The 26,611-nt window shown below is 42.1% G+C and overlaps 1 protein-coding gene across 2 annotated transcripts in view; it reads left to right on the forward strand.

Annotated features, from left to right (window-relative positions):
• ACOT7 (acyl-CoA thioesterase 7) overlaps window positions 1-26,611 on the forward strand; it is a 1,240,110-nt gene that overhangs the window by 142,892 nt on the left and 1,070,607 nt on the right. The window contains exon 1 of one of the 2 annotated variants that reach the window (XM_078640950.1): window positions 11,463-11,604. The exons of the other annotated variant lie outside the window; for it this stretch is intronic. Coding sequence (XP_078497076.1) covers window positions 11,510-11,604 — 95 coding nt within the window. The 5' untranslated portion in view covers window positions 11,463-11,509. Of the gene's footprint in view, window positions 1-11,462; window positions 11,605-26,611 lie in introns of those variants that run through there. 2 annotated transcript variants of the gene reach the window in all.

Raw genomic sequence — 26,611 nt, forward strand, 5'->3', positions numbered from 1 at the left:
GTTTAGAACCGCAGAGAACCATTTAGTAATCAGGAATTGAAGTTTCCAAGAGTGGAGTCTCCTGGAAAGAAATCTTCACAAAAGAGAACGCATTGGTCTACGGTCTAACTTCAGCAGTAGAAAGTAGATGCTGAGGTATAGCGAGATCCCATGTGATATAATGTAGCGTAAGGTTATGAAAATACAGTAACTAGCCTGCATCACAGGAGCAGATGGGCTTGCCAAAGTGGATGATTCAGTGCCTTCCACCCTTAGTGGAATTTCTAAAATCTGTTATTAATCTACCAGCTGCACTGTTTAAGAAAAGGAAGCAATCCTGATCAGTTTCATTGGCTTAATCACACTTTCCTGTTTGCCTTTTTTCGTTCTACAGCTTTTCAGCATGAACCTCACCTGTTTGAAGTGACATTGAGCGGGCATTTGCCAACTCACATCTATTCCATTATTTAGGAAAGTATCAGGGGAGCATTTTGCAACGCTTAACCTGTTGTATTTGAGCCATCGAAAATTGTACATTATGCAGTGATCCAAAATGAAAGATGTGAAACAGTTCTGAAACTGCGTCCAGAGGTGAACCAAGGACTAGTGAACTGTTAATTAGTAGCAGTGCAAACTCTCCTGGCATTTGCAATTAGCACGGTGCATATGTTTACACTTGGAAGTCGACCGAGACTGCCTGCTAGTCTTTCCTCTTTTGGGTACTTAACATCCTCCAACTGAGTCCCCTAAGGGTAAATCTATTTGGAACAGTGTGTTTGTTTCATCACAGCTTTCAATTTAAACCTCTTATTGAGGTTCGAATGGCCCAAGGCTATCATTTCAATGTCATGGAAAAAGTTATTTTTTAAAGTGCATACCGGTTTTTTAGAGAAAAGAGGTTTGTTTGCCAAAGCACAATGGACTTAATTTCTTAATGAAAACTGTAGGATGCACTTTGAATTTTTTTCCTGAAGTACTAACGGACCAATTATTCTGGCAACCTCTCAGCAATTCAGAAGATTTTTAATGCCATCTTCAATAATGTCGATTCACCATTATCACTGAATTGACAGAAGTGAATGATTCGTGAGAATAGCAATTTAAACCATATTGGGCACATATGAGAGTTTGTTCCGTTATAATACTATGTAAACGATGATGTAAAGATCACTGCGATGATTGTACTACATGTAGGATTTAAGGAAGGAGTGATGAGCAGTTATAATCTGAGGAGAAATTAAATTTGGATTGGGTCTGACTGGATGTGAAGCACTGGATGAGCTTGGGGCTCCATGTGATTCCATGGCTTTTAAATATATTTTATCTATTACAAAATGCCAATAGGGATTGTGTGCAGAACATTTCAGTCTTTACAAAATAAATATGGGTACCTTGATATGAATAGGAAAAGGAAAGTAACACAAAAATAGTTTTTTTGTTAAGAACTGGTCTTTTTATATTAAAACACGAAAAGAAAGTTATATTTGTATCTTAATGTATAATTATTGGCTTTCTTGTAGTTTTTAAGACCGTTTTTATGTGTTACATTTGACGACTTATGTGTTAGAATAACTGCAATGGAAGCTTAAAAGATTACTTTGACTGATTTTCTAATTCTTCGGTGGTTATGGTGATTACGTCCTGTGATATTGATTATGTATGTATGTATATGTTTTTTTATTGATGATACTTAATGTTTCATTAATATATATATAATTAATATATTTTCTATATTTATGGTTAAGATGTAAGTTTTGCACTAGGCTCATGCAGTTGTTTTAGAGATTGAATGAATGAGTGACTGGATTGGATTTAGATTTTTTAGGTTTTAGTAATACCTTTGGCAGTAGTGTTGACAATTTCATCTTGAAGTGGTAACCTATATAATCTTTTATTATTTTACCATTCCAAGGTTGCCACCAGGTTTATAAACCGACGGGTAGTAGTGTAGCACTGGAGAACAAGTACAGACAAAAGCTTGTGAGAAGTGAGTACTGCAGGAAAATAAAAAAACTATTTTTTTCTGTATAATCCATTTTTGAAGGCTTTTGTCTGTGCTTGCGCGCCCATATGCAGACAAGCATTGTCAAAACCAATAGCTTGGCCTACAAACATCAAACTTCTTGGCTTTGTCAATGCTTGTTTAGTTTCCTTAGCTATTTTGGCACTGTCCTTTCAATTCCAGTATAGATTATAGTGCCTTTGTCGTACTTTCTTGTTCTCAGTGGTTTAAACACAACATCCTAGACTTGTACAATTTCTCATTACCAGTCACCAATTGCTTCATAAACCAGGAATATTGAAAACTACTAGATGTGATAGATTATATATTTTACTTGTACGTTTACCCCAACACTTCACATCGTTACTGAAGGTTTGACTAGAACTTTCCTGTCTATTCCAACGTGGTTCACTGTGGAGAGTCACAAATCCTTTAGTCACTGTTTAACAGTTGTTTGTATCTCAGGTTAGGCCTTTTCCTATACCAAGGCCTCCTGTTCTGTGTCTTTGCTCATGACAAGTTTATGTTTTTGCCCCAGTTGCTTCATCTGGAGTATTCCACTCAGTAAAGGTACCGCCCAACTGCCATTCGACTCTCAAACGTGTTGGCATATTTAGAGCCTAGAGTATTTATAAAATAATTGTCCCAGCACAATGTGCTGTAATTCAAAATAGATTTATTCAAAAACACCCAATTTAATCTTAGGCAGAGGACTCCTTTCCAAGGGAGCAGTAGTATATTACTTATTACAATCTAAGGCTAAAATATTCAGGGGTACAATATCAGCGTTACTTCAGAAAAACGCAGGCAAAGTACACATCTTTATTATACTGTCAACTTTATGTAGTGATGATCGGTTCCTATGATCTTGCGTACAAAAGGTGAGAGCTTACCGCCTAGTGCTGTGTGGTCTGCTCCCCCAGGACCATCATGTACCAACAAGGCAAATTTACACAGACAAGGAGTGGGTGATGAGCCGGACCCCTTTGAATTCCAGCCCACTTGGAATGTGACATAGTATTGAAAATGTTGAAATGTAGAGATCATTTGGAGTGTCAGGAGTTCATGAATTAATTTCCACGAGATATGGTAGTGTGGTTCAGAACAATGCAGCCTCTATTCAGTGAATTAATAGGATGGTATTAGTCTTGGGCCAAATACACCTTGTAGAAGGCCACATGAATTGATTTCCCTGCAGAAGACTGTCACACAAACCACCCCACTCAATTATCCAATTTATTTTATAATTATTATTGTAATGTTTAAAGAAAGATGTGTTTTACATTATGTGTACAGTAATACATATCTTCTGTCATTAATATTATTTTTACTTTGCATATTGCAGGCATTGGTAGTATTTCTGTTCTTGTAGCATTGCCTACCTGTATACGGGCTCGTTTGCTCCATCATAAGTGCAGAAAAACATGATACAAATATAAAATCCCAACATTTTTCAGATGGAGTGTCCTGATTTAATAGAAAACTGTTATTATTATCTGATGGGTCAACATTAAAGGAGAACGTAGGGTCTGATTCTTAAACTATAAAGGAGATTGTAGGTTCTGATTCCTAATTTAGGTACATAAAAAAATCCTGATTCTTATTCACAGAAGCAATAACCTGACGACATTTACTCTTACATTTTAAACTTAGTACCACGAAAAGCCACCCAAGTCCAGAAGATTTTCCCCAGTATTCAGTTTCTGTAAATGGGTGGGAAGATGGCTGTTCTCAGCGAACAAATGTGGTTATTACTTGAGAGAAATGGAGTACCCTTTAAGAAATAAACACAATCTTTGTCAGAGTAATACGCAAAAGTCACTAAATAAAGATGTTCTTAATCTACTCTGATAGCTCGACATAAAATCAGTCAAGATTAATTTTGAGGCAATGTGTAAAGTACTTATGCAGCACTCAAACCGTAATAAAGTGAAAACACAGCACAAGAAAAATCCCAATTTAATTTAGAAAAATGTAGCTAATTTTAATAAATAAAATGATACCAGAACAACAAAAATCAAATCAGTGGTACCGGTAATATGAGTCTTTAAAGTCTTAGGTGAAAATGGAGCCAAAAAAATCACTAAGCACCACTCATGGTTATCTAGTCGTGCTGGACGGAGGTAAAATCAGTGATACGGACTGTCTTTATTGAAGTGATATTCGGGTCTTGCTGGAACCTCACATTGGCAGTCGTGGCAGACGGTCGCTGTCAGTGCAAAGTGTAGGGCTCACTGTTGTTTCACTTTGGTGGTTCTCGGGCCGTTGTTTCTCAGAGCGGAGAGGTTGCTTTGCGGTCACAAGGAGGCCAAAACCTCTGTATCTTCACCCTGGGTAAAGGAGGAGTACACTCTGATGCCAGCCAGTGGTCCAGGACCTAGGACTCAACTTTTGGGGATCAGGGCTACTGTAGCCGAGGCCAGCAGCAGCGTTGGGACAGGTTCAGGCAGGTCTATTTGGTTTTGCACAGCTGAGCAGTTGCAAGGAGGCTTCTGGAAGCTTGTTGTGTCCCTGTAGCTCAAGCACAAGGTCAGCCAACTGATCCTGGGTGTCAGTTCTGTGGAGCTTGAGTTCAGGTTAAACAAGCCCAGTCTTCCTTCTTCAGACAGCAAGGTAGTCCTTCTTCTGAATCTTCCACAAGTCAAGGAATGTTCTGATGAGAGGTTCTGAAGGTGACACTTTTATCCCCAGTGCCAACCTGTAGCGAGGGATGCCCCCTTTTTGTCAAACCTTCTCCCTTCCTGGATTTGGCTCCAAACGTAATAGGGTAACAAATGGCAGGCAGGCCTAACTGTGAGCTGCATTTGTCAGTGTCAATGTAGATAGCCCATAGATTCAGGAAGGGGTGGGCAGCCATGAAGCTACCCTGTGAAGCAGCTCTGAAAGGGCTAAATACAATCCCCTGGTCATCCTGCTCAGGAGAATAACATGATGTCCCACACCCAAAGCCCTTTTGTCCCATGTCTTGAAGGAATACATAGAATACCACAGGAGAGCCTTTCGTTGTGTGCATGAGACCCTGAGCACTGACAAAAAGGCGCCATTGGTTTAGGCAGAAAAATACCATCTTTCTAAAAGTTTCATTTTCAGAATAGTAACTTAAATTTGACTTTACCATTAAAGATGACTTTAAATTACAGTTAATTTGAGTGGAAACAGCATTTTAATATTTGGTCCGAAACTGAAGTTCTTTTTTGTTAAGCGTAATAAGGTAACCCAATGTTAGTCTAAGGGAGTGATAGTCATCCTACAGTGAAAAACAACTTAATGAGTTTTTCACTTACAGGACATATAAAACCTAAATATACATGCCCTAATTTCTAAATACAATGCATCCTGCCCTAAGAGTGGTTAGGGCCTAAAGTAGGGGTGACCTATTGTATTAGAAAGGACAGTTTTCATACACCTTCATAGGAATTGTAATATTGAGACAACCAACTAAATTATTTGGAATTAAGTCTATTACTGTTGATTAAGGCATTTTGTTGCAACTCTCACAGCAGACAAACAACATCTTAGAAGGGTCCAGGAAAGCTTTAGTGGCAGAGCCGGAATATTAAAGTGCAAATATCTATGTGGGTACTGTGGAGGCATGCACAAGATGTTAACATCATTTTACCTGTCTGTAGAGGGTTTATCTGCTTTTAATTGCTCACCTCATTTATAGTCACTAGTTGAAGGCAAGGGTGCATTATGCTATATTCCGTCTTATTTCCCCATACATTGCCTGAGCAGCAGCAAAGAAGATAATAGCCTTTCTAGACTTCAGACAAGGTCACTCCACGAGCAGATAGTTTTGGATCCTGCAAACAATTAGCCAGCTTGTAATTGATTCATACAAACAAAGAATGAATTTCCGATGCTGAGGTACAGTAATACCGGTGGAAGAGCAACTGTGAATGGGTCTGTGTTAGCCATAAGCACAATCACAAAGAGCAGATATACTAAATAAACTCAGTCAGTAGAGTCAGAATTACATAGATGGGGAATTTCCTCCAGGAAGGGGCTGGAGTATTGATGGTCTTGAACAGATAAGAATGATGATAAAGAGTCATTTTCCAGTATTCAAACATTTCTTTCTAAGGAAGCAAATACAACAACAAAAAGCAAGGCGCAGGAATTGGAAATAGTAGCAAAAGATTTGGAAATCTGAGAGATAGGACTAACTGTAGTCGCAGGTAGGACCATATTTGAAAAATGAGAGACCAGGAAGATCTATTAGAAGAACACAGGGACCAAGAGAACTAATGAACACCAAGTTGAGTTTTTTTAGCAGCTACTGAGTGAAGAATGTGGAAGGAGTTGAAGCTAGCTTAATCCTCAAAGGAGCGCTCATGCTGAAGTTTGTGGACAACGGAACAGTATTAACCAAATGTAGAATGGCAGGAGCAGTACGAGGACTTACCTTGGCCAGTGACTTGCTAGAGAAAGGCAATTGCATTCTTACTCTACAAATGTGGACATCTGGGAGAGATCTAGTGACTCCAACCCAAACAAACTGGTATTGCTAGATGAGAAGTCAATGTAATCATCTGTTAAGCAAGACTAGGCAAATTTGTTTAATTTAGTGTGTTACAAGACAGATTGGAGTATGGGCTTGCAATGGGAATGTCATGCCAGATACGCATTTTGTCTTGGTGAACAGGACAAAATATTCAGATGAAAAACATCTTTTGCAAAATAAGCTTTGTACATACGCCAAATAGTTTTAAGATGGAAGACACTGAGGTACCGTGCACTCAATGAACAGGACTACAACTTTGTTCAAATAGGTGATTGCAGGCATGAAGCTTTAGAGCTGGGCTGAACCAAAGTGCAGTCACATGAAACTATATTCTACGATGCACAAACCACAGCACTGTCTTATTAATTTGTAAGGTGCCCACTTTTTTCGGGGGTATCGTAGCGATAGAACAGACAACTCCCTAACAGAAATAAGAGAAGTGAAGGAACAGATAAATTAAGAAAGCAAATTAGTTTTCAGATTTGTCTTAAATAGACCAAAATTTAAAGTCACAGGCAAGTGCAATGGAGGTATTCTAGATCTTTTTGACCCAAGCTTCTAAGATCTACAGCCACAGCATTCCATGTTATAACACGGGATAGTGAGAAGAGAAAGAGACCCCGAGCAACTGAAATGTGATTGAATTTAAAATGTCCAACGGCCAACCACACTACCATGTTATTAGTTTTTATTCAACTTCTAGATCTGAGTGGACACCAGGTCAAGGTATAAGGCATTGCAGTGGTCAAGGCACAACATAATCATAGGGTCCATCACCTGAGGATGTTTATTGTGGGGGTTGTGGGGGGGGGGGAGTTAGAATCTTCATCAACATGTGTCACGTCATAAGGCAGGAGAGCCAGGGGGTCTGAATCTTATGTTCAAAAAATAAGTTGTCAAAGCAAAACCTGAGATTCTTGACTTCATCAGCAGGGGCAGGGAGGCAGCCTATTGATGGAGACACAACAAATTCAGAGGCTGCGCGGCAGATACCAAAGTATGCAGAGACAGCAAACAAACAGTGTTGACACTAAATATTTACATTTCAGTCTGGTGAACATATAGAAATTTGATGCTAAAAAATGCTGGTGCAAAGACAACATAAATAAAACTAAGGCAGAAATCTTCACTGTGCGAAGGCAGGAAAAATATCCAACCGGCAAGGGGCCTTACTTGTGTGCAAAATTCTAATTTCTCCTGCTCTGAGCTTTCGTGGCAAAAATAACAGCTTCACCGAGACCTAGTCTAACGACTTTCCAACAGCGTGGGCCTGTCTTAAGCCACAGCCTGCTGCCTTGCCTTTCTGAGGACTTTCATCTTCCAATCGAGAGACTAAGACTAAACGTAAAACATTTGACCATGTCAGATCTGGTTTCAGTATCCGCCCCCCGCCCCATTGTGGTCAGCATAGGTACCAGTACCAGTAAAGAACAACCAACTAAGTGCAGTTAATGCCTAACTTTTTTTGCTGCTATTCTGAACCTTAAACTTTTTTTTTGTTTTGCTGTCATGTTATTTGTTAAAATGTATCCTATTTTCTAAATTGGATTGGGAATTTTCTTATGTTGTTTTTTGACCTTATCACTGTTTTGGTACTGAACAACTTGTTTACAAAATGCCCCTAAGTTAAACCGGTTTGCTCTGTTTGATAGGTACCATGGGGTTGAGCTTAGGTTAATTTTGTGACTTTAATGTCTCACCCTGAAAGGAGTTGTCATTATTACTTGAGGTGGGTACTTTGCCACTGTTAACTACTACCCCAATTTCTTATAGTCATCTAATGGATTATTATTTTTTAATTAGAGCACAGTATAGAGAACTTACATTCAATAAGTACATTGAAAGAACAGTTTGAACAATTTTATAATGAGATCTCAGTCATCCTAGACATTATACACCTCTTACTGGAACAAATGGACACGTACTAATATAGTGTTGGCCACATAACTTCTGTCACTCACACAAAATGTATAATTATGTTAAACTGCCAATGCATTTTTTTTAGGAAAATCATTTGATTTTTATCGAAAAAGGTTGTTTGACATTTTGGTAATTTTACAAAGTAGTCCTTCCCCATCCTCTATATTTTCATTTAAATGAACTTTGGTAGAGATTAGGGGCTCATTACGATGGCAGAGAGACTGCCACCGCCGAGCCGGCGGTGGTTGTCCCTCTGCCATCTGGCTCCCATTTCCCGCTGCCACAATAGAATGGCGGGGGAATTGTGCCACAAGCGTGGTGGGCGCGAAGAGCGCCCGCCACGCTTCTCCCACAGGCAATCATTGCGATTGCCTGGCGGAGCGGATCTGACCGGGGATGTGGTGGCAGTGCCTAGCAGGCAACACCCTCCGATTACCGTGCTGGCATCAGCCAGCCTTTCCATAGTAGTTGAACCGCCATGGAAAGGCTGGAGGCGGCTGGCTTTTGGGGGGGTGGCAGTTACAGGCCCCCTCGTGGGGGGGGGGCAGTTGTGCACCCCCTACATTTCCATGCACAAGGTGGAAGGCCACTTTGTTCAGGGAAATGCACAACATGGCAAATTAACATTGCGGTTGGTGCTGCAGCCAGCAGCACCCGCCACAATGTTAAATTGCCAGATACTACCGCTGCGGATGCAGTCTCATCATAATTAGGGGTGCGAGACCGCCGCAAGACAGGCGGGCGGTCCCAATCCTGCTACGAGAGTCCACCCGCCATCGTAATCGGCCCCTAAATGCTTAAACGTTTAAGAAAAACAATACCTTATTAACATGAACATTCCAGGTATTCAGAGGCCTAGTGCAAGAATGTGGTGCCAGATGTACTAAACTGTTTTTCAGCCACATACACTCTGATTCAGACTCCAAATACTTTATTTCATGTACTTTATTCCATATAAAGTTTTACCAACTCCTTAAATGGGATTGTGATGGGATACTGAATTGCAATTTTCAAGGAGCATGCTGTGGGCATCCCGTCCAAACTGCCATTTGATAACAGATGCATCAATTGTTATCTGACCAAGAATTGAAAATGTACTGATCCCCAAGGTGGCATGATAACTTATTTGGAAAAGGGAAAGGGTCGCCTTTGAACGATTGCACCTCTGTGAATAGATGTGCAAGTTTCATAGGGAATAAGCGATGGTCCAATGGCACTACCGACTCACTGAAACTTTTGAAAAAATATTTATTAAAGGAAAAAGCAGTCCGATTTCCTTTGTTACCTGTGATTGTGGCCAGTCGGATTGAGTCACAGCTTGTGACCTGCCTATTAAATATTCATTAGGTAGGCCAGAATGTGATCCACTCTGAATCAGAATTCCGCAAACCTACTTATTAGTACACAGGTCAATTTTCACAATTAGATACAGTAGCCCAAATTGAGACAACTGGTTGTAACCAGTTTTTGATACAATCTTGCCTTAGGTCCTTGTACTAAGTTGGCTGGACAGGGCTTAACTTAGATTTCAAACCAAGCACAATGTCCACATCACTGCTGCATGGATTTCTGCTTTCTCAGTTTCTCTGTTCCCAGCATGTACCTGCTATTGCTGTGCAATGGAGACACGATTGGCTGGTATGGTAATACGAACTTGGTTAAAATGGTTAAGCAGTATCAAAATTAGCATTTTTGAGAACATGCTTTGTTGTCACTGAGATTTTAAAGCTAGCATTTTTCTACTGCACACATTAGGAAAATTTACAGGTAGCTATTTATCTAGGTTTTTATGTATGTTTGTGGTTTGTATAGTGCAACTTAGCCACAAACCAGCGGAACATGCTGCTTTAGGGAGATTGCAATAGGGCCAATAAACTGGGAGAGTGGGCACCTGGTGCACTGAAGAGAGATGGAGGTTAAAACAATGCACAATGAGGGGAAGAGACATGGTTGTAGCAGGGGAGGGGCACCTCTTTCTGCGGAGGGAGAGGACATTGCAATTGGAGACACAGAGCAAGGTAGAAGAGTATAGAGGAGTCGCAGGGCAATGAGGATGCCGTTTTTTTGTATACAAAGCATCTGGTGGTATCTTCTTGGTGTTCAAAGCAAACTCAAGGATATAATGGACATAGGGCTGAAACTTTTCAGACACTCACCCCAGTCACAGATCTCGGTTAAATCCATCATCGTTCTTTATCTCACTTCCCCGCCCCAGTTCAGACCCAGCCATATGCAAATCAGTCTTCATAATGTTCACCATGTTTAAATAAGTGAGATAAATAAGATTAAGAACACTTTAAAAAACAAGTTACGACCACATTTTAGTGTGCTGCTCATCCACTGAGGCGCTTCAGCGACTCATCAGGGGTATGAAGCACTATATAAATGCAATTACAGCACGATACAATACAACTATACATTTACAAATACTAGTGTACTGGAAATAAAATAATGTCCTTGTATGACACCAAGTGCCTTAATCTTCTTTTTTTCTGGCATTTATTTTATTTATGTATTTTCGAAATTTAGACAAGGCAGAACGTTTGGTGAACCTTGAGACATTTTCCAAAGTTAGACCCAGAGGTTTGTAAGGGTTTCCCACCGGGAATTTTTGTTTTTACAGAAGACTGAACTATTCTTGGGAAATTAGAGCCTTAAAATATTCTAAACAAATTTCAAGATTATTTTGAAAGTCTTGGTTTGGTGCATTTATTAGCATGCAAAAACCCACAATCCCTGGGTTTAATATTCATTGTGTTGCTTCAGGAGGCAGCCAGATGGTTGTGTTGATTTTTTTTCAACCCTCTCGTGTAAATTTACCATGTCGGAGACAAAAGGAGACATCAATGTAGCTGATAAAGTACCTGGCTCCAGATAGACACACAACATTCATTTGCTGTTCGACATCAAGCACATTCCGATCTGCAGCGACTCTGGGCTGCATTAGCAATGTCAGACCTACTGAGAGCCTCGATTTAAAAGTAAACATTGAGATGACGTAGTTTTATATATTGCCACATCCTGGTCTTTGAGTTGTTAATTTGGTTTGTGATGAGGTGGAGGCAGGAAGCCTGTATTTTATTCTTTCCATTTTATTCATCAAGATGCTTTTTAATATTCAAACGCTGAACGTCCGTGGATCGTTACAAATCCTTAAGAGAGGATTATCATTTCTTCCTTTCAACTACAAAAGGACGAGGTGCGTTCAAAATTTAAAAACCATCTTTTTGCATAGTTATTGGATTAATGATTTGGTGCATTTGTGGGAGGGAACCGTTGGGTGCTTTGTGAATTAACTAATTGTTATCCATACTTCAGTCTGTCTAAAATTTCAAATCATAATATTTCATTATATATTACTTATCTACAGTTTCGTAAGGCGGCAAACCTCGGCATTTACAGATCTGTCTGTTAATATAGGCTTGATTGTCTTTTTTTATTTTTACAGCTCCTTGATGACTTTTGTTGGTGGATGCTCAATAAATGATATATCATATGACATGATCTATATGAATACTGTTGAAAAAAATGTACAAAATGATTTGAATTGACAAATACGTGAGTTTGAGATACAGTATTTTTCCTTTTGCCCACTACATAACTGCACAGCAAATGTACACTGCACTTCAAATGGCTTTTTTGTACAGTTGCAGTGTGATTCACACTTCGGCGGCATGCCTTCACGTTAGACGGCTGTAGTATGTTGTATTAGGTTATTGTTAAATTATTGTTGTGTACTTTCCTTTAAGTGGTATGAAATACAAGGAATTCATAGTTTATAAGTAGGTTTTTTTTTGTGTTTGTTTTTAGAAAAGGGGAAGATATGTAGTATGTTGTATTAAGTTATTGTTAAATTATTGTTGTGTATTTTCCTTTAAGTGGTATGTAGCCTTCTGAATGTGTTTGCATTCCATGTTCCATTGAAAGCTAATGGAATGTAATGTACTTCACTGTTGGTGAGTTTCTTTCTTGCTGCTGATCCATACAGACGTGCTCACTTTATTGGAAATAAATCCGGTATCTACCAACTACTAAAGATTCTTTTATTAAAGAATACTACAACGGCTTTCTGGCCAATCTCATATTTTTGGTAGAGGATCAATCGCCAATTATTGACAAAAGACTCTCTTGTAGTGTCACCAAAAACATATGTTTTATTTGCTAAGTGGGTTTTCCGTTAATGGAATTCGCATTTAAGAATACCCTGTCCGACCATAGCAACTCCTGGGAGGATTACACACTAACATTTTCCATCGAGCATACATTCAGAGTGTACTTTTATAACTACGCTATAGTTCTGCAAACATTTCATCAAAGCTGTTAGAGAGCTTATAAGAACGTTTCCAAGTTACAGTGACTTTTCCCGCAGTGTGTGCTCTGAGTTTATTTCATTGTTAATGCGTACCAATATACAGATTACATTTACTGGTGCCTACTTATATTAATGCCCTGCAAGCGAAAATAATTGTGGCTGAATAACAGTTATTGGGAAAAGTATACCAATAAACATACAATTATTATTATGGTGCAAATGCGTTATCAGTAGAGTTCAACTGATTTAAAAAAACTCTGAATAAATACCCCCCAGATTTTATTCTAGAATCATGTTACAAAAGAAGACAACTGTGGCCATATACACCATGTCCAGATGTGAGTTTGTGCTCTGGTTGAGTCTAAATAGCTTTGTTTAAAACTATTCATGAGCAGTATGTAGTAAAACACACATGCAGATGTGCAGTGTAATAAGCTATTTATTACCTCTATTGAGGGAGATGAGATATATATGAATGACTCAAGGCTTTTCCTATCTTTTAAGAGTCAGCACCCTCTCCCCATACTCAACTGTAGTAATACATAGCATATCAGACTCCGCGGATCTGTGTGTATTCTTTAATCCAACAAAATAGTTATTTGACATAAAAGTTCTTGGCGCGCCAGCTCAAAGGGATAAGATTCACATAATCCCAGATGTTTAAAAGCATTAAAAAATGTAAAAAGTGCAACACGTTGTAGAGAGTATGTCAGGGACTGTCCGGGACTATGTGGGGAACACAGTCAGGGACTTGGGCAAGGACTGGGAACTGGGTAGAAAACTTACACAGGAAGAGGAGTATAGTGCTGCCCCGGATCATACAGGCAGTCAGAGGAGAAAAAGGGATCCAATGGGGAAGCCTGTACAAGTGAACAAGATGGGTAAGACTCAGAAAGGAAGGGCAGTTACAAGGCAATTTAGCATTCAGAATAACTACACCCAGGACGAATGTGCAAGACATATATATGAAACAAAATTAACAATAAAGGGGTGTGTGGGCTAAAGCACTCAGGAGCTCCACATGGTAAGACTGAACCTCAGTAAATTTCTTACCCACAATTGCTGTTACAGATACTGACTGCAAATACCCAAATGTAGGATATGCATGCAAAGGCAGGGCCTGTGGAGCTTATACCTATGGTGTTGTTATAAATGTAACTCAAAGACAATACTCACAGTGAACAAGAAACACCACCTAGGTAGTCAGCTGTGCCCACGGATCCTGGCGATCAAACAGGAACACGCAAGGCAGTAACAGCAAGGGGGTAGAACTAAACACAAGCACAATAGACAAGGAGCTAGCAAGGAGGAGTGCTTAACAGGAAAGGAAGGAAATCACAGGGCGCACTTGGCAGAAGCAGGCAACAAACATACAAGGTAACAGAAGCAAAACAGCAGACTAGACAGACCGAAAACCACCACTGGAACCAAGGAAATGGGAAGATAGACAGGGACTGGAAAAGGATATACAGAAGGGGAGGCTACAAAGGTATACTAGAATAGTGCAGGTTCAGGAATCAAAACAAAGTAGCATAGAAGGGAGTGCTGGGGCAGGAACAAGAAGTGAGCTAAGGCTCAGGAGTCAAGGCAGCACTGCAGACAGTGCTGATTCAGAAAAAGGGAATTACTAAAACCCTAGGAGTCAAGGTAGGACTGTAGGCAGTGCTAGAGCAGGAACAGGGAAATTACTAAAGATCCAGGGGTCAAGGTAGCACGGCAGGCAGTGCTAGGTCAAGAAACAGGACATAGCTACAGCTCAGGAGTCAAGGAGTCAAGAGAGCACTGCAAGCAGTGCAAATCAGGAACAAGAAAATAGCTGAAACCCAGTAACAGGAACAAAGAATAACTATAGTTCAGGAACTCAGGAAACAAGGTAGCACTGCAGTCAGTGCTAATTCAGGTACAAGGATTAGCTATAGCTCAGGAAACAAGGTAGCACTGCAGGCAGTGCTAATTCAGGCATTAGGAATAGCCATAGCTCAGGAATTCAGGAAACAAGGTAGCATTGCAAGCAGTGCTAATTCAGGCACAAGGAATAGCTATAGCTCAGGAACTCAGGAAACAAGGTAGCACTGCAAGCAGTGCTAATTCAGGAGAAGAGAAACTGCTGCAGATCATCAACAAGGAATATTAAGGCTCAGGGGTCAGGGTAGCACTGCAGGCAATGCTAATTCAGGAACAAGGGAAACAGCAGCAGGTCATGAACAAGGCATACCTCACGCTCAGGAAACACTGGAAACAAGGATTGCAAAAGCTCAGGAGGCACTGGAAACAAGGATCAGTCTCACCGGTAAACAGCTACAATGACCAACCGTGGCCTGAAGGGAGCTGGGGCTTAAAAGAGCTCACAGTAATCATATGCATCAGGTGTGAGCAGGCTTGCAGCAGCCAGCCACAGGTGACCTGAATTCTCCCACCCATCCTTGGCCTCCAGGGGTGGAGATGAAGCAGAGAGCAGGGAATTCTAGGTAATAGAGTTTGCAGCAAGAGCAGACTGGCTTCCACAAAACCCGGCATGGATTGGGAATGGATGTAAATTCCTAAATGATGTCCAAATGTCTGAAAGTCAGGATATGCATACAGGGGAGTGTCTGGAGGCATGTTAGAACACTGGAAAGCCCCACAATTTTGCCCCCTGGTGGTAGGCACGAGAGCACAGGGAGTGAATCGTGACAGAGTAACGTATTTCAATCAGTCCAACAATTGTCAAAATCAAAGTGCTCAGTGCAATGTGTCATAAAAATAGATTTTCTACGATTTTGTTCAACCCCATGTGCTAGCCCTACCATCTTACATCAGTAACTTTACTTGCTTCATGCTCAAAATACATGATATTCTCTGGAAATTAGACTTCCTATGAAAAACCAGAGATGTAACATCACTCTTTACCATAATCAGGCATCAAGATGGCTTTAAAGCATGTAAGTATTAGCTCAACAGAAGACCAAGTCTTCTGTTGAGATAATACTCGTATATACAATATCTACAATACAAAATGATAATGACAATGATGAAATTCTGCTTGGGACATAAGACCTTCTTATTACAAGGTAAACTGTGTGGACAAACAGGTAACACTTCCATGGGCACCAAGATGGCACAGGGCTAAGGAAATCTAATGATGGTATGGTGGGAAGAACAAATCATCTGGACAGAAATTTACACACAAGATATAGAAATGCCGCAGTGATGCATATAAGACTTCTTCATTATCTGGGTAAGCAACTAACAAACAGCCAAACGATTATTCCAAACATTGAATGGAAATGATCTAAATCTTGACCTAGCTGGCACAGTTTAGGATTCCAAGATTCACTACCCAGACCTACAAATTGAAGTAATAGAAGGCCAACTATGCGCAATGATATTCCATATATTCCATAAACTTAGTGCTGGAAAAAGCATTTTATATGCCCAAAGCTCACATTCCAGTAACCTTATCTATTTTTCTCTTTTTTGTTATTTTAGTTTCTTCACGTATCTTAGAAAGTCCTAACAAATCACACATACCATACTGCAAGATATAGCAGTATATTATGTTTTTGATGCGAAAGTGTCATGTTTTCTTTATCACCTGCCGAAAGGCTTGGCACACAGACCAATGTTATGTCTCATGCTAGAGATCTCCTCCTTCATATGGTAAAACAATTTAAGAACCCTTTTACATAATACTCCTACACTGATGAAGCATTAATGACGATTCTCTAATTACTTTGCAGAGAGAATCTTGATTTCATTGAAGACAACTGAGGCAAACATTCTGCATATACTTTTATTTGCTGCCCATACATGCAGCCCTTTAACCCCTTCCACGCTCATGACGAGCTCAGTTCGTCATGAGTTACGCCTGTCGTACGCTCATGACGAGCTGAGCTCGTCATGAACCGTGGCTTTTTAAAAAAAGTCAGCGCACAGCGGGAAAACCCGCAGCGCGCATGGCGTTAAAGAACATTGATCACATCCCAAAGTAACAGAATGTTCAGACAAGCAGTATAAGTATCCTGTGCACTGCATCATCTTCCTCTTTTAGCTGCGCAATCCAAGTGGTAAATCGCTTCTTTCTCAGTAAGAGAAAGCTCTTCCGCATTATGATCTAAAAAGAGAAAGGATTCTTTCTGCATAGTAATTGGAGAATCATCATTTCATTACAAGACCAGAGGCTACCATTATGCATGTTTAAAGCCACTCAAGGCTACATTACTAACATGCTCTACTAGTCTTAAATAAAACTTAGCAAAAGTACTAGTATTAGACCAGTCAGCCCCTTTAAGAATCTCTGGGAGAGAACCCCCTGCCCAGAAAACCTTACTAGCCATTGCTCCTCTTGAAGAGTGAGCACTAAACCTAGTGAGATCCACACCTGCTTTATTCATAATTGAGCGAATCTATCTTGCTGACGTAGCAGTTGAAACTGGTTTATGTGGTCTAACATAAGGCAGGAGTAATTGATAAATGCCACCCGCTCTATGACTTTGAACTTTTATGTCATACACCTTCATGCAATTCACAACACACAGTTTTTCAAAATCGTGGAAAAAGGGGTAAAATATTAACACGGACATAGTCTTAGTTCTCTTCCAAATGTAAAAATTAACACCTTCTAAAGAAGAAAACCTGTTAGAAATTTCAAGAGCATTAATGTCAGAAACCCTCTAAGGACATTAATGTCAGAAATCCTCCTAAAGGAGATTAAGCAAAGTAAAGTAGCAAGTTTCATGGAGATTTACTTGAAAGAAAGTTGAGTGTTGTCTTGCCAATTACAGAAACGTTCAAAAATCAAATTGACACTCCAAAGAGAATTATAATGTGATTCAGGAAGTCTTCTTAATCTAACCCCCTTCATGACTGTTTTAATTAAGGCATTACCACCAATCGCTAAATTATTCATCAAAGCGTAACCAGAGGAGATTGCGGATCTATAACAGTTTATAGTTCTGTAGGACAGACTAGAATCGAAAAGATGTGCTAAATAGTTAGCTATCAGTAGAACAGGGGCTTCCACAGGGCCCAAGTTCCTCTCCAAGCACCAACTACACCACATTTTCCAGATGCCCAGGTATCTTTTCCTAGTGCCTGGTGCCTAAGACTTCTCCAGTCAGCTTTCAGCCTCCCCTGAAAGGCTAGGATATCCTTCTGAACCCCTGAGATCCTCCAAGTAAGAAGGTCCATATTCCCTTCCTCTCCGTCTGGGCCCAAAAGTATACCCAAGGATGCTGGGATAAAGCGTGGAATGTCTATTGAGAGTTCCATTACCCTGGAAAACCACACCTGGGACTTTCAAAAGGGCGTTATTAGAATGATATTGCTGAGTGAGTTCTTGTCTCACCTTCCATAGTACTCTCTGTATCACGGAGAAGGGAGGAAAAGCAAACACCCCCATCTTCTCCCAGTCTTGTAGGAAAGCATCCACCGCTAGGGCGCACAGGTCTGGCCTCCAGCTGAAGTAGAACTGGACCTTACAAGTTAGTCTGCTGGCAAAGAGGTCCAATCGTATTGGGCCCCAAAGATTCTCTATCAGGGAAAATACCTCTGGATGTAGCATGCAGTCGCTGAAGTCTCTGAGATACCTTGAGTTCAAGTCTGCTTTCACGTTTGATACCCCGGGATGAATTCTGCCCTGAGAGTCATTTTGTATTAGCAGCAGAAATACCAGATTTGATCCTTGGATTTAGCTCCCCCAAGCCTGTTTATATAGGAGACAGCTAAGAAGCTGTCTAGACGAATCAGGGTGTTAAAATTCACTAACTGCTCCCTGAAACTCATTAGGGGATTCAAACCTGCTAGCATCTCTAGACAATTTATGTGAAGAGATTGTTCCTCCAGTGACCATTTTCCCCCAGTTTCCATTGAAGTCCAGCAGGTTCCCAAAGATGGCCTTCCCATTCCAAGCTTCTAGGTTCATCTGCCACCATAGAAGGTCCTCTCGTGCGTTCTTGGAAAGGGGTAGCATGTCCCCGTACCAAAGACCTTTCCTTAATCTCCATGCCTTCAATCTCTTGAGGGCTCTGTAATGGAGGGAGCCAGAGGAGAATGCTTGAATTGATGAGGAAATAAGACCCAGAACTCATGCTAGGTGCCTCAGAAGGAAGGAATCTTCGGATAAGACCGACCTCAGTTCCTTCTTTATCTTTAATACTTTTTTGCGTGGTAACATTTACTGTGACAGGATAGTTTTTAACTGAAAACCAAGAAATTCTAGTTCCTGAGAGGGATTCATGTCAGAATTCTCTGCGTTTAAAATGAATCCCACATTTTCCAACAGACTTATGGTCCAGGATAAGTGGGTCAGTACTTCTGATTTACTCTGTGACATAATGAGAATATCATCCAGATAGATAATGAGTCAAACTCCTCTTTCCCTCAGAAAGCTTACCACTGGAAGGAGAACTTTGGTGAAGCACCATGGAGCTGACAAGAGGCCAAAAGGTAGACAAAGTAATTGATAAAGAGTTCCTTTCCAAAGGAAGCGGAGGTACTTCTGGCAGTCTCTGTCCATAGATATTGTAAAGTAGGCATCCTTGAGATCCTACTTTACCAGCCAGTCTTGTGTTTGTAGAAAATCTCTTAAAAGATGGATACCTTTTATCTTGAAGTGTCTGTAGACCAAGAAGGTGTTTAACTCTTTGAGGTTTGTTACTGGACGCCAGCCCTTGTCTTTCTTTTCTACCAAGATATTGTGCTTATGAAACCCTTTTCTGATGCATCTAGAGTGGCAACCCTCTGTAAGGCTCCTTTCTGTAACATTTGTGAAACTTCAGAATCTATCAACTTTGCTTTGTCTACATTCACACACATTTCTCTGGGGATTTTCTTTTGAATTGGGGTATCTCAGAAATCTATCTTAAAACCTGTCACGGTTTCCAGAACCCAAGGGTCTTGTGTTATTTTTTGCCAATTGTGGGTAAAAAACCTTAGTCTCCCCCCCTTTTAATGATTTGTGAAAGGTAGTTGTGCGCACCTTGGGATCCTTCATTAGAAGGTCTTGATCTTCCTCCACGGTATCTTGCACCTCTTCCTCTTTGAGGAAAGTAATTGGAGTTTTGGCGAAAGTCTCTGGTGTAAGCAGCGGGACTTCTCTGTTCTTGTAAGAAGAAGTTGGCCCTGTAATTTCCACGGCTGACATTTGGTCCTCTCCTGTCAGCCCGTCCAAAAGGGGGGAGTGTACTGAACACTCTTCTCATGTTAGTTTAGGCTGTAAAGTTTGAGACATACCTCCACAGGGATTTCACGAAGTCATCCCGGAAGAGAAGTCATTTGGCATTGGCCATATAGCCTTTAGAGGACAGATCAGCCAGTTTAGGATTCATCCTTTAGAGGACAGCTTTACGTCTCTCTGTAATTAAGTTTGAGTTTGCATTGCCTAAAAGGCATATTGCATGCTGAGACCACCTTCTCAAGAGGTTGAGGTTCACAGAGGTGTCATTTCCCCTTGCTTCTTCAGCCATGTCCAAAATGCATGTAATCACGCAGAATACATCCAGAAGTTTATCCTGGCATTGTTTAAGACATTTCTCAATGCCTTTTCTGAGATCTTTCCCATATTTAAAAAGGAATGTAATTAATTCCGGGTCCAGATTGGGAGTGTTACCGACCTTGTCCTCAGTAGAGGGCCTGGTACATTCATTTCTCATTACATTGCGAGTCCCCTTGTCAAGGCCTTTCCTGGCCCACTGACTGGGGTATTTGGCTAAGTGATCCATACGCCACCAATCAACACTGCGAGTGTACCTGATGGTGGTAGGATCAAACATCTCCCCTCCAAATGAATCTTTGATCCCATAGGAAGTAGAAGCGTGTTGTAGGTCATGATCCAACATATCAGACGTATCCAAGGTATGTTCTGGATCAAAGAGTCTTGGGTTATCATAGACACAGAGCTCTCCCTCAAGCCTCAGGTGGGTGCTGTTTTGTCATCTTGCATGTCTCAGCTAAGAAAAATCAGGAAAGTTTCCCATCTCCTCACACCCGAGGCCCTGATACAAGTCCTGATTGCCCTCATGCTCTCCCGCCTGGATTTTTCCAACTCCCTGTACTATGGCCTATCTAAATATCTTCTCCACAGGCTTCAAATTGTGCAGAACCAGGCGGCTAGACTGGCCTATAAAATCCCGAAGTGGTAGTCTGCGAAACTACTACTCCGCAAACTCCATTGGCTGCCGGTCGAACAGAGGGCTGCGTTTAAGATCGGCTGCCTGACATTCAAAGCTGTGTTTGGAACTTCTCCCGCCTTCCTCAAATCCTTAGTTACTCCCTACCATCCGGTACATAACTTACGGTCCTCTCATCGCCAACTCTTGGCTGCACTCCCAAACTCTGGAACCCGCTGTCCCTTTCGCTTAAATCTTCCAATTCCCTTCTGGAATTCAGAAAACTTCTGAAAACCAGTCTTTTCACACAGTCTGGCTAGTCCCCCTCCTTCACATCTCTCAGCACCCAATCAGCACCAGGAAACTCATGGTGACAGAGCGCTATAGAAAACCCCATTAAGATAAGATAAGATAAGATAAGATCAAAGATAAATTCATCCAGTTGTGAGACCTCAAAATCAAAGTAGTCTGCAGTGGGTTTAGGGGCATCACTTCTTTCTCTTGTGCCATGAGGGTCACTTCTTTCTATCATGCTGCAATGGGCAACTCTTCTTTGGGCCCCTGAAAGGTGTCCTTTCGCTATCGTGCTGCAAGGAGGACCGATATCTGTTGTAGCTCTGAGGCTACCTGAGTCAAAAGTGTGGTTAGAGGCCTGTTCAAAGTGCTTCCTCTTTTGCAAAATCTTCCCCCGTTTATGGGGTTCTGAGGTAGAAGGGGAGTCCCCATCTGAGAGGGATATTTCAGTCAGTCAGTCAAAAATAACTTCATTTGGTTTTCACAACATATACATTTTATCCCCCTACATATTAAAATGTTTGATGCGGCACCCATCCAACTTGTCGCCGCCTATCTGCAGGTGCGGATATTTAAATCATTAAAAACTGTTCTCAGCAGCTTCCTTCTTTCTGATTTCACAGATTCACAGACACACAGCAAGTGGCTCAGAGTTTCAATGTGATAACCGCATAAACGACATGCCTTTGTTTGATGCTTATTTTTCCAGGTGGGTGCCAAGTCTAATGAACAATGATCTCCAAATCTGTATGCCATGAATCTCCTTTTTAAAGACAATTGGAAATGAGCTGCTAGATAGGGTTGTGGTCACAGCCATGTGTAAGAATTTATTATGACCCATGCGTGGCGGCGTCTTAGTAATCCCCTTTTATCCTCCACGAAGGATAATGCTTTTGCTTTGTTATTGCAAGCTTTTTTAAATGTGGACTTTACCATCTTGCTGTTCCAAAGCCCATTGATCTCTAATTCTTCCAGTGCTATCCGCAATTGGTCCCCCCACGTATTTAGGGTTCTTTGCTTTAGTTGTTGTTTTATTTCCAACCAGCATAAGTTGTTCAAAGTTCCCAACTCTGCTGCTCTGAGTTTCCAGCATAGATTTACCATAGAGTTTCCAGCATAGATTTACCATGGTTGCCTTCCTTTGGAATTCCTGGTTCTGTAATCCGAATTCCAAGCGAATTTGTGCTGGCGAGGAACCTTTAAAAAGATTGAATACCGTTTTATAAACCTTGGTTTGTAATTTGTTTAAGATGTTACTTTCTTGGCCATGCCAGGTTTCCAGACCGTAGGACAGGGTTGGTAGCAATTGGGCTGCCATGATTTAAAAGGGATATACAATTCTCCTCAGGGGGACTTACCCTCTTCCTCTTAGCTAATGCGGCGTCCACCTCCTCTTTTACTGAGGATCTGAGTTCCTCCTCTATATATTTTTTTATATTTTTCCCATAATATCCCTGTTTTGGTGGTTAATAGGATCAGAGTCCATTATAATTAATTTAGATAGTATTTAATATTAACCCAAAATATTACACATGCGTGAAAAGGGGGTTAATCAGGTATCACTCACTTGTAAAAGATGATTATGCTGATTTTTCCTCCCTAAGAAGGTTAAGAAGTATGGGAAAAGTATTGAGACAATAAATCACCACAAGGCGCACTGTAAACATTAATAAAATCTTTGAGGGGGCGTGGCTAGCAGCCAAGCATGAAGGCTGCATAGCGGAGGAGCGCGGTAGGCAAGGCGGCTCCATCACAAAAATCTGTGCATTAATCCGGTAAACTTGTACCTCTGCAAGCAGATCCCGATAGAAGAGGCGAAGAGGCACCGTCTGCTGCAACTCCGGTCACGGTCCGACATCGGGAACCGGGCTGGATACACCGGGTCTGACAGAGGCCTTCATATAGCGAACGTTAGCACAAAACAGGGTCAAACCCATATAGTCATCGGGACCTGGGTAGTACGTTATATGAAGAAAGAGGGGTCCCAGACAGCCAGACACTTATTCATACATTGATGTATTATTCAGAAAGAAGGTTTTTCAACATATAAGTCAGTGGTTACGTTGAATTTATTTCACAATGTAACCCATAGAATCAATAAATGGTTCAAGCAGATAGCGAAAAATTCATATGCAATTCATAAGCATTTGCGTGCCCACATAGAAAGGGGGGTGGGAAGTGAGGTGAGGGATAAAAGTGACAGTAGTGACAAAATTATTTCAATACTCAATTATACATCATTGAATAAAGATTCCTTAACATATACATATACACCGGTCTCCTAAATTTTGGAGCCACGTACAAAGGAGCGTATCACAATCCAAAGTCAAAGAAACAGTATCTCCTATACAGGGTTGTATGATTCATATATAACCAAAGGAGTACATATCATGAAAAAACGTCTACGTTTCGACCCTGAGCGGTAGGTTGGATGGCCCTTACAGGCGGGTCTTCATCAGGACATTGGAGAGGTGGGCAGACCTCCTTCAGCAGGGGAGGTTCGAGACAGTGGCCTCCACCATAGGTCGTTACCACCGCCAAGTATTCTTCAATCCCATGTATATCGTCACGTGCGATGTCAGAATCGGGTTAGTCCAAATCACTTGTCTACATGAATTACAGGCGTAGTCTATGTGCAGTCAATTGTGAGGGACTCGTATTTCCAAAATTAATTCAGCGTTACTATTTGGTCAAGATCATGGCGTGGTCTCGAGGCACTAACTCCAAACGACTCGCGTTACGCGAGTCGTTTGGAGTTAGTGCCTCGAGACCACGCCATGATCTTGACCAAATAGTAACGCTGAATTAATTTTGGAAATACGAGTCCCTCACAATTGACTGCACATAGACTACGCCTGTAATTCATGTAGACAAGTGATTTGGACTAACCCGATTCTGACATCGCACGTGACGATATACATGGGATTGAAGAATACTTGGCGGTGGTAACGACCTATGGTGGAGGCCACTGTCTCGAACCTCCCCTGCTGAAGGAGGTCTGCCCACCTCTCCAATGTCCTGATGAAGACCCGCCTGTAAGGGCCATCCAACCTACCGCTCAGGGTCGAAACGTAGACGTTTTTTCATGATATGTACTCCTTTGGTTATATATGAATCATACAACCCTGTATAGGAGATACTGTTTCTTTGACTTTGGATTGTGATACGCTCCTTTGTACGTGGCTCCAAAATTTAGGAGACCGGTGTATATGTATATGTTAAGGAATCTTTATTCAATGATGTATAATTGAGTATTGAAATAATTTTGTCACTACTGTCACTTTTATCCCTCACCTCACTTCCCACCCCCCTTTCTATGTGGGCACGCAAATGCTTATGAATTGCATATGAATTTTTCGCTATCTGCTTGAACCATTTATTGATTCTATGGGTTACATTGTGAAATAAATTCAACGTAACCACTGACTTATATGTTGAAAAACCTTCTTTCTGAATAATACATCAATGTATGAATAAGTGTCTGGCTGTCTGGGACCCCTCTTTCTTCATAATTCATATAGCGAACAGCACAAGCCTCGATTACGGGCCAAGCCGGGCGGAAGTGCGAGCAAACGGGGGACGAGGTCCAGAAGTAGCTGTTGAGGACGGCGATCGGCAGAGAAGCAGAGCCAGCGGCAGAGTGAAGCAGGAGCCACGGCTGCAACCCGGATCGCTCGAAAGATAACTAACGTCTCTGGCTACCGCAGGCGTTGTGGTGAAAGATTGAAGCTTGGACTGTGGGCAGAAGCGGAGGTGAGGACGGCCAGGATTTCGTACGGGGGGCGGCACGGAGGTAGTGCGGCTGCTGGGAGAGTGCTCACATCCCCCCTCCCTCCCATACGACGACTAAAGGGGCCCAGAGGCCGCGCTGCCAAGGCCTAGAAGCACGAAGGAAGCCCGGAGATACAGCGGGCCCTGCACTGGGACGAGGGTCCTTAACACGCGGATGCACACAGGCGGCAGGGCCCTTTTACGATCGTCCAACGGAAGGGGCCACAGTGCATCGGCCTCAAGCACCAACGCGGCGAAGGGTATACAGGAGCAGTTAGAGAAATAACGGACGGGGCGAGCTCAATGCCATAGAGCGCCCAGCACCATAACAGAGAAGGCCAAGGAACACCTACTTAAAGAGGGGTCAGATAGGCAGCCCATAACAGTGACACAACCAGGCCCTACTCAGAGGCCCAAAACTCGGAGATATAGCGCGCATAGCCACGCGCACAAACTCTTCACCTTGAGGAGCCCCCCTCGCAGTGCTGATCGGCCCACACTGAACAGCACGTTGCCTCCGGTGCGCCACGAGTAGCCCATAGCCGGATAGTGCCTTGCGACGCAGGGACATCATCAGAAATGGCGGGCAGGGGCCCAAGGAACAACACGACAGACGAAATTAGACAAGTGCGCCTACGAGAAGAATACTACCTCGCAGATGGAAGGACGCCCCTCCACAGGAAAGGACCCAGAGAGTGAGGGATCCAAAAAAGTGACGTTGGAGGACATCATGAAGACATTATCTAAGGTACAGACAACGGTGGGATCCATCTCTACAGATGTTAGCCTACTGCGGGCCGACTTTCATAAAATGACGGAACGAGTGGCGCACGTGGAAGTGGTTACAAAATCCCTGGTTGAAGACACCTCGGATTACAGCGAGCCGTGGAACGTATGGAAGCAGTCAACAAACAGCTCCAGGAGAAGCTGGACGAACAGGAAGGACGCTCAAGAAGGAATAATGTACGAATCCTAGGTATACCAGAGTTGGAGGGCAGTCTAGCGATGGACCTTTATGTGGAGGAGCTAATTAAGACCAAACTACAGCCCAAGGGACTGTCGCATTTCTTCTCGGTGGAGAGAGCACATAGGGTGCCTGGAGGAGCACCAAAACTGGACGCTGCACCAAGACCAGTGCTGGCCAGGCTGTTCAACTTCAGGGACAGAGACGCCATACTCCCAGCAGCGCGGACGGCGTCGCCAATTAAGTTGCAGAATTCGATGCTGTTTTTCTTCCCGGACTACACGGCGGAAGTGGCCCGTCGCCGTAAAAACTTTCACGGAAGTAAAGAAAGCCCTACGAGCAAAAAAACTGCCTTACTCGATGCTGTTCCCGGCGAGACTGCGAGTCGTCGACAACCACAAAACATGGTTCTTTGACACACCAGAGACAGCGCAAGATTGGTTGGACGGCTGGCGTCAAGTGGAAGCACCTCGTCGCACCGGCAGGGTTGAACGGAATCAACGGAGTGAGAATCTTCCGGGATCACAAACGACGGATAATATCAATCTAGAAAACCGATCAGAGGCGGATCTGGGAGGTGATGAACAATACCCGGAATCCTGAGGACTCAATCGTTTTGGACAGGACAAAGTGCGTCTAAGAGACTGGGCGTGCTGCCCTCGGGCTCGGAATAGGGAGAAGCTAAGGAGGGCGGATGGGGCCGCTGCCACCATGGAACTCCTTACCCCCGCAAGCAAGTATACTGGGTTGGGATAGGGTTAAGCACTATGCTAAGTTG

Source organism: Lissotriton helveticus, chromosome 5_1 (assembly GCF_964261635.1).
Source record: "Lissotriton helveticus chromosome 5_1, aLisHel1.1, whole genome shotgun sequence".
NCBI lineage: Eukaryota > Metazoa > Chordata > Amphibia > Caudata > Salamandridae > Lissotriton > Lissotriton helveticus.